The 9577-nt window shown below is 40.3% G+C and overlaps 1 protein-coding gene across 1 annotated transcript; it reads right to left on the bottom strand.

The window, feature by feature from the left end:
• Positions 1–620: 620 nt before the first annotated feature.
• LOC123022155 (cytochrome c oxidase copper chaperone) lies at positions 621–8783 on the bottom strand. The gene is made up of 3 exons (XM_044427609.1): positions 8626–8783; positions 4562–4679; positions 621–961 (listed from the first exon to the last, which is right to left on the bottom strand). Exons 1-2 carry the CDS (start codon positions 8748–8750, stop codon positions 4595–4597), a joined length of 210 nt encoding a protein of 69 aa, XP_044283544.1. The 5' UTR covers positions 8751–8783; the 3' UTR covers positions 621–961; positions 4562–4594.
• Positions 8784–9577: the final 794 nt, after the last annotated feature.

Consider the following 9577-nt stretch of genomic DNA (forward strand, 5'->3'; position numbering starts at 1 on the left):
ATGTTGTGAGCCGCCCCGAGGCTTTGGCGAATGGGGCGGCATAGAAATGTTTTAATAAATAAATAAATAAATAAATAAATAAATAAATAAATAAATAAATAAAATTTTCAGTGCAAATTTGTGGTGTGCTTCACATTTTCTGTAGCTTCCTTGGAAACAGGCGGCAGGAGAGAAAACCTAGGATTTTGAATGTGAAAAGTTGAATGGTATTCTGAACACGAACTGCAACCTAACATAGTCCCTGAAGACAGTTATCCAAAGAAGAGATAGATCCTGTTCAGATATAAAAGCAACCTAAAGTTACAATTTGTTCTTTAACCCAGGAAGTAACCCACCAATTGCTACTGCCTACCACTGCTATTTCCAAGCAGGGTGTTGGTGTACCAGGCTCCCAGACTTCAAGAGAATGTAATGTGTGTTGATCTTTCGGGGCCCACTCAAAAGCAGCTGTGGGGGCAAAACTGGAGTTTTGAACTTGAAATACAGAACAGTGTCCTGAATGTGCATACTAACTTTCATCCCAACATCTGAGCTGTCAAGGAACTGCAAACATATGAATACAATGCTAAACAAAAATGTTAAACCAAAAACAGGACATACGCAGAAATACACAACTTTCCTAGAGTTGTCCAAATGGAGAATTTTGTTTTATTGATTGTACTTATGTTACATTTTAGTAGAGAACACAAAAATGTTTTCTAGATAGTATTGCCTTGCTAGCATCTCACAAGAAGCTAATCTCATAATGTTCAAATTAGAACTCTTCAGAAAAAGTATCAAGGAGAATCTCTCATATTATCACAGAGCCTGGATCCAGTAACAGGAATATACAATAAAGCTGTGGTTTTAGTATCTATCATAAATATCTTCCAATAAATTCCTCTTCTGATATAAAACATAAAAAACTATTCAAGCAGCCATGGAAGTCAAGTCCCAAACTAATCATCCACCAGCAAATCACCTAGAGGGAAAAAAGGGGAAAAGTCCAATAAGAAGCAGTTTGGCTGAACCTCTCTTCTGAGAAAGTTTCACTTTTAAAGGCAACCTGAATATATGCATATATTTAAACAGTGATTCTTTAACTGATTCCTTAGCAATAGTAGAGCAAGGATTAAATATGCATTTTTGTGCAGTGATTAATGTACATCAACACAACTGTCTTGACACTTTGAACACTTTCCCTAAAACCTGGTCTTTGAAGGTTAACAAAACTAGAAACCTTAGAAAGAAGGAAAATCTTATACACAGAGCATTTCCATCATAAGTTCTGTTCATCATAAGTTCAGGAAAAGGGCTTTTTCAACCTCCTCACACCCATAGACTTTTATAATTAGCCACCTTTAGCTCCTGACAGTTTACAGTTCATAACTAACAATCATCCTAAGGTGCGTTCTCAAAAAGATCTAGCAGGGATAGAAAGTTGGCACCATGGGCATGTTTTAAAAGGTGATCTAGAAAGCTAGTTGTAATATTTAAGGGCTCTATCATACTGTGCATTTTGCATTTTTCAAATCACATTTTGTTTTAAAATGAAAATGTGCTAGGCTTCCTAATTTGTTATATGCAATTATTCTCAAGCTTGAGTACATAAAGACTAGTTACTTTTTACATGGTATGAACACTGCAAAGATAATCATGATTTTCCTAAAGATCAACACAATTTTCCTGCAGAGTCTCATCATTTCTGTGTAATTCTGATGCATTATTCCTGTTTTAATATAGTTTCATAACCTAACAGTTTTGTATTGTTGCTACTTGTCATAAAATCTGTTCCAGTTTGATTTAATTATAAATTTTATTTATTCAATATTAACAAATACAGAGATTTTAGAATGGCATGCCAGATAATACCAAGTGGGATTCCCAATATATAGTAAAGTGTATCATAAAACAAAGCCTGTTTAAAATATTGCTTTGATCTTCTTCTATTTAATATGGGCAAATATTTTATACTGCAAGAAAACAAACCTAACTACAAACTACAATATTCTAATCAAAAAAGCATTTCTTGTCAGGTGCAAATAGCAGAAGCCTGATAACATCCAGCCTGATAACATGCCAGAAGTCTGGAAATATGAGCCAAGTAGTTGGAACATTTCGCTCATGCCTGGTGATTCATGTATCATCATCATGATCATCAACATCCACAGTATCCTCAGAAATCTGAGCAGCACTGTATAATAAAAATTAGAATCTGAAGAGGAACAGACTCCTCCCCTGCTTAGAAATACTAGGCCAGATATATAATATAGTTTTATTGAGTCCCTGATCATAGAACTGTAATGTTAGAAGTGGCCAGTACAGATTTTGGGTTCAACCTGCTGCTCAGTGCAAGACTCCACATTAAAGAAACAGATGGCTGTCCAACTATATGGGAGAGCCCACAAATTTCTTAAGTAATTGGTTTCACTGCCATACTACAGTGGAAGTTTTTCCTGATGTCCAGCCAAGATGTGGCTTCCTGTAACTTAAGCCCATTATTCTATGTCCTGCAGTCTGGGTTGATTGAGAAGTGATCTCTGTGTGACAGCCTTCAAGTACAGTAAAACCTTGGTTTGCAAACATAATTCGTTCCGGAAACATGCTTGTGATCCGAAGCACTTGTATATCACAGAAAATTTCCTCATAAGAAATAATCGAAACTCAGATTATTTGTTCCACAACCCAAAATATTCATATAAAATGATTACAATACTGTAATATAATGCAACGTAATAAAGACAATACAAAATATAAAGAAAAATAGAACAAATTAACCGGCACTTATCTTTGAAAACCTCCGTGGCTGGTATGAGGGAGACAAGAGAGAGGAGGGTTATTGTGTAGGACAACTTTCAGTATGACTAACAGAATCACTGCTATCTATTGGCTCAATGGGATCTTTTTCTTTTCATGCAACTTCAACAAGGAACCTATCCAATGACACTTGCTGTTGCCTCCTTTTGAGGATTTCACAGAAATGTGACATTGCATTGTTGTTAAGCAGATTCATCGCTCGCACTGCTAGACTTATTTGGGTGGTGTTTTTCTATAAAATTTTGCACTGTTTCCCACATTGTACACATCTCCCTAATCTCATTTGAAGTGAGGGATTCCTCTGCCTTTTTCTCCTCCTCCTCTGTAGATAAGATCTCCTCCATAACCTCTTGCATCTGCTTTACCTTTCAGTATCTCCCCGGGGGAAGGGGGGGGATACTGAAAGGTAAAGCAAATGCAAGATTCTAACCTTGTAGTACAACACACCATGTACTCCTCCCACACAAGCCTTGAAGTCCAGTTAAGACCTGACATGATTTTTAAACACATCTTCACAACAAAGCACCAAATATACACAGAATCATTGGAACAGTTAAGTAGAACCTGATTTAAGTTAGTCAGTGTCAGTATATAGCACTAAACAACCCAAGACTAATAAAAACAACCCCTTTGTCTTCAAAATGAGCATATGCCTTGCAGTAACCAACAAGGAAATGCTGTCAGCTTAAAGCTGCTTCAAGTGCAATCCTATGCATGTTTAGATAGGAAAACAGTTCTGTAATTCCCAGCGTATCCTCCCTTCTTGGAGGGATGCGGGGAGTTGTAGGACTGCAGAGAGAGAGAAGAACCATTGGCTCAGCTGTGATCATGTGACATTCGGCCTCAGGTACTACTCGTATTACAAGACATCGCTCGTTTATCAAGTCAAAATTTATTAGAAATGTTTGCTCGACTTGCAGAACACTGGCAGAACAAGTTACCCGCAATCCAAGGTTTTACTGTATTTGAAAAGTGCTATCGTATCTCCCCACAGTCTGCCCCAGGCTGAATGTGCCCAATCCTTTCAGTCTTTCTTTGCAGGACTTTGTTTCCAGTTCCCTGATAAGATTTGTTGCCCTCCTTTGATTTGTTTCCCAATTTCTCTGCATCTTTCTTGCCCAGAACTGGATACAGTCCTCATGATGAAGTCTCAGCTGCGCTAAGCAGAAGGAACTAGTACTTCACATGATCTGGAAGTGATACTTCTGTTAATGCAGCCCAAAATACCATTTTCTTGTTTTACAGCCATGTCACACTGTTGACTCATATTCAGCTTATGAGCAATGATTTCAAGATCCTTCTCACTTGCAGTATTGAGCCTCTTGTAACTCCACAAGTATTACATGGATACACTTTTCAGGGAGTCAGGATTCCTAGCTCTTCCCATTCAAGCAATACTTAGTGGCAAACCTGGGTTTATATAGGCCTTTTCCTTGGCAGAAACAGCGTGCTCACCACAGCAGTATACCCAATTTTGCCAAATCCTTTTTCCAAGCAGTAGAAATAAAGAAGCTTTCTTTAAGGGTGAAGACATTACACATTACAATGGGCACTGACCAATTGGTGTTCTTGACATCTCATATCCATTTTCTACACATTGCTCACACATGTGGTAGTGAAAAATTGCACATATTTGAACTGAGCAGTTTGCATGCTGAGAAAGAGCCATTTTTCCACAATAGCTGGGATATTTTCACCTGAGCAGTACTCAGCACACATTTGCACCAAAAATTATATTGTTGCAAGAAGCCATTGGTCTACCTACCAACCAAACATTCAGATCTGTAGTTCATCCCATTCATATCTTAAAACCCAAGGCTCTCATGCATTCCTTGTGAGCCTCGATAAGAGGACCACAGTTTTCTTCTCCTTTTTCGATGATGCTGCAAGACAAAGTTTCCCAATTAAGCGATTTCTCAAATTAGCGTTGATCAAACCTGAGGAAGATTTTACTTGGTGCCTCTGCATTCAGAGAGAAATGAAAACACCATACTGGATTCCACCTGTGCTCTCATATTCTTTTCCTTTTTGCCTCAGAAGGTGTGAATACAGTTGCCATTTGTGTCCTATTCAGGCTTGCCAATCTGGTAAGGCTAAAAACGAGAGATGCACACTGACTTGGTTTGGATGACACAACAACTCTTCAGGTTAATTGGCCCTTGGGTCACTGCAATACATCTAACATTCAGCCCAGTTTGGATGACAAGATAAGCCACAGGAACCCCTAGCTGGGGCTTACATATCCATAACGGCAATCAACACGTGCTGCAACACCTTGTGGGTAAATTACACTAGGGTATGTCATGTAAACTGGCCCATGATGGGTAATTCAATTCTGATCTGCAGATCTTTCAGGTTTTACTGAGGCTTTTATATGAAGGGAGAGATTGACACATGGGTAAAAGAAATATTTTGTCCTGCCTCCATCAGGCAAGTTTACAGCCTAATCTTTCTGCAAAGATTAGGGTTAGGTGGGCAATCTGAGCTCTATTGCCTAATTTTATGTGGCCCCAGTCTAATTTCAAAAGCCCTTTGCATGAAGTGTTATCTGAAGATAATTCTGAGACTTCACTAATTTTGCACCAGTTGCATTAGCTATCAGTGTATTTCAGGCTCAATTCAAAGTGCTTGTATTCACCTTTAGGATGAATGGATTAAGGAAAGTTTATCTAAATAACCACCTTGTATGGTTCTACTTGTATATTAAGATTAGCTTCAGAAGTTCAGTTTTTATGCTTACCAGTAAGATATATTAGGTTGGGAGGTATGAGGCTTTTCTCAGTGGTGACTCCCAGTGATTTGGGATGGTGCATAGTAAGTTTGTTACTAACAATGAATGTATACTAAATGGATATACAATAACTTGGTTCACATAGCAAACTGCTGACCATTTTGAGTTCTGTAACCCACAATGAGTTGCAGCAACTTGAGGCACCCTCTTGTAAACCTACTAGATACCATGGTTTATGCAAGGATTGTTTAACCCTTATATAAGCCATGGCAGCTGCATTCACATGACACAACACTGTAGGAATTTTTGTAGATGTAGGAATTTTCCCAATTCAAGCATGCATGAGATGTTCACTTGACCCTTTTTTCCTGAAACATTTCAGGTTCTGTGTAGGCTCGGTGAGCATCTTTGTTGCTATATTATGTTCTAGCTACAAGTTCTGATACAGGGGAAGGGCAGCCTCACACAGAGCACATTATATTACATAATCATGAAGTTATGAATGCATGGATGACTGTAGCTAGAGTAGCCCAATCCAGGAATGGGTGTAGCTGGCATACCAGCCAAAGCTATAAGGTCACCACCGAGGTCACCTAGGCCTCCTGTGACAGAGGTAAATTCAGGAGCACTCCCAAATTATATACACCAGCTCCTTCAGAGGGTGTACAACCCCATCCAGAACCATCAAACAGCTAAATTCCTGGACTGAAGAACTCCCAATCTACAGTGAAGTTTGTTTACGATGTTGTCCAAACCAGGGCACCTTGGCTGAAACAGGACAAAATAAAACAAACAAACATCCCCACTAGAACAATCTCTGATTGAGCTTCTAGTGTGCAAGAAGACTAACAAGACAGAGTTCATTGTTTGGATGATACACTGAACCAACCTTTTCTGGTTTGTTCAGTAGTGGGGAATAGCAAAATGGGAGCAAACACATACACAGGCATGCATAAGCTCATTCATAAGCTGCAACTCTCCAGAAACCTGGCTTATTTTCTGTGAAATTGAGTTGTCCTGTCTTACAGGATTTACTGGCATTCCAATAAAATAATTTGAGTAAAACTTTAAATTTCTTTGAATATATCATTTCAACTACGTTAACAGCACAATCTTAAATGTTTATTCAGAAGCAGATCTCAATGGAGCTCAGTGGGGCTTCTTCCTAGGCATAAAAATGCAACTGAAAAAAACCCATTACTACTACTGCTGCTGCTTTTCAAAACCCAATGTTTCAGTTGAACTACATTTAGCTACTGGAAAAAACTTTAGGAGATATTGTTCAGGCCTGTAAAATAGCATGAATACTTTCTAAAGTTTTGTTTACTAATTAAGGCAAGCAAGTGAAATCAAAGTCCCATCAATGTAGGCCAGCCTTCCCTGGGCTGCCTGACTGGAGGGGCACCAGTTTGGGGAAGGGATGAAAATATTTGATTCAAAGTGTTAAGAAAGTCTTATGTCTTTTCCAGGGCAGGTGTAAAGCAGCTGGAAAGAGATTTTTGGAAAGTGTCAGGGGAGGATGTGAGTTAAAAAGAAAGAAGCTGCCTTCCCCTGCACCAGCATCCCCCTTAAAATTCATGTTTTACATGTGTGTGCCTATTCTGTGACTTCTCCTCTAAAAATTATACCTTTGTAGTTCATTTTTCTAAGTTGTTCTGCTTCTTGACATACCAGAATTGGTATGTAATGCAAAGATGATAGGTAGTTATATAGACTACATGTGATCTCCTGGTAACAGAATTGGTAGAAACTGGAGACATTTTATCCAGCAGTTAAAGACAAAATTTCAATTGTGTCTCCTTTAATCCAGATACTTTTATTAAAATAAATGTATGATGCTCAGAAATTTTCCATAAGCAACCAATTAATTGGAACACAGCAAAGAGAAGAGATAAGGGCATTATGAAGCTAGCACACAGGACAAGTTGCCCTAAACATTATGAAAGAGGAAGAACTCAGATGCCACAAAACATTCTTTAGCACTGAGAATGCCCTAAGTTTCTAGGCTGTTGTTTTTTAAATAATGGAGTATGTAGAAGCCTCATTCTGCTCCAAATCATATGAAGTCAAATGTACCAGGAAAGACATGTAAATTTTCTCTCCACCCTGGGGCAGAAATGTGAGCGCCCAACAGAAAACAGAAAAATTCCAACACATTTTTAGGGGGCTCATCAAATACTACCCCCCTCCACACATATGAGAGGAGCCTCTGCTCTTTCTAATTCATGTTTTATTTCATGTAGGACTTTAGACTATAATGCAAAAGATGAAAAACAATCTGAAAACCCCAATGTAGAGAAGCAAAAATCTTTACCAATTGAAGAGTCAAGCCTATTCAAATGTAAAAATTTCCTTTCCAAAATTCCATGATGAAAGACCATTATGGTCCAACGTACATCGGGTGTATATAAAAGGAGCATCTGAGCCTCTTTAGTTAAGATGAAAGACAAGAAAGAGGGTTCCACCATTATAACCCTCAAAATTCAGTTGGTTATAGAAATGCCACCTATTAATCTATAAGTTGAAACTTGGAAGCCATAATCTACCTCATAAGGTCTGTATCTGTGCAATATACACACACGTATGTGGTGGCTATATATTCTTGTTTACCTCTTTTAGTTCTGCTTGCAACACCAAGTAGGAAGTACGCCACACTTAATGCAAACAGTTTTATTTCTGAGCAAACATACACTGGATTGTGCTGCTAACCCTGTTGAATAGATAAACGTTGAAAAGCAGATCTATTAGGCATCTGCATCGCACCAGGTCCGAGAAGAGACTTGAGGGTGAAAGTCTAGTATACACCCAAGCAATGTCTGCAGATCGAGCGACTAGGAGGCAGAGAAAGGACGGGCACTTCCTCATGCCTGTCCACCTAGCTCGCCCCACCAGAGACCCACACAAAAAGCTGGCAAGGACGTAAAGGAGGATATCCGGGGTCCGAAGACGCCTTGCGGAAACCCACGAAAAACCCGCCGCTCACTCGCTCGCCCGCCCGCCCTCACACGCCGGAAGCTATGCCTGTCCGTGCCCGCGAGTTCAGCAGGGCGGCGACGACAGCGGCAGGCCCTGCGCGGCCCTCTCCCCGCACTACCCACCAAGCATCGCGTGCCCGCTTCGTCTCGGGACAGGCGCAGCACGGCTTCAAGGCAGGCGGCGACTTCGGCTCCGCCTGACCAGGATCCGGACGATCCGGAGTGTCGCAGGAAGCCAGACCCGCCATAGCTTCCACTCGCGCATGCGCAAGGCTGACTCCTCCCGGTCCCTTCCGGAAAAACGACTTCGCTGCGGGGTCTCGCCCCGCCCCCGCCAGCCGCGCTTATGAGGTATAAAGCCTGCGACAGCCATTGTGCCATGGGCCGCTTTCCTCAACCTGGCGCCCTCTACATCTTTTAGGCCAGTGGACGGGAAAGCTGCGCGCTGAAATCCAAAATATCTGGTGGATTCCAGGTTGGAAAAGATTGCCATAAAGCGTGTGAAAAGAGTGCGACTATATTACCAACTCTAGCGATGGAAATACATTATTTTTATGAGACAACGCTTTTTGTTTCGAGTTTAATTAAGAAGAGAGACAGAATTCGATGGCGTATGAACTCAAGATTCCGCTCAGCAACTAGACGTGGTTAAATGCTGCAGCAGTTGAAGTTTGCCCCGCTTTTCAAGGGCAGTCCTGGGCAGTCCTTTTAGTTCCAATTGGTCATGAAGCTCACAGGGTTACTTTGAGCCAGTCACTCACTCAGTCTAACAGGGTTGTGAAGAAAAATAGAGCTCTGTAAGCTGTATTGGATTCCTCGCAAGAGAAAAAAGGGCAGGATAAAAATGCAATGTAATTATAAGGTTGTTTTTAAGAAACAGCCAGATAAAGTGAAGAAAAGCAAAACAGCAATATTTATTAAGAGTACAGCATGTATGGCTGTTGACATATTACACGTGTAAGATAGAACACCTTAGAACTATACAGTACCTAACCAGAACAATGCTTTTATAGTTAGCCTCATCCTCTGACAATTTTCTCATAGGATCCCTCCCTTCCCCAGGCTGGGAATTTTC

The sequence above is a fragment of the Varanus komodoensis genome, unplaced genomic scaffold (genome assembly GCF_004798865.1).
Source record: "Varanus komodoensis strain SLA01 unplaced genomic scaffold, ASM479886v1 scaffold19, whole genome shotgun sequence".
Taxonomy (NCBI): Eukaryota; Metazoa; Chordata; class Lepidosauria; order Squamata; family Varanidae; genus Varanus; species Varanus komodoensis.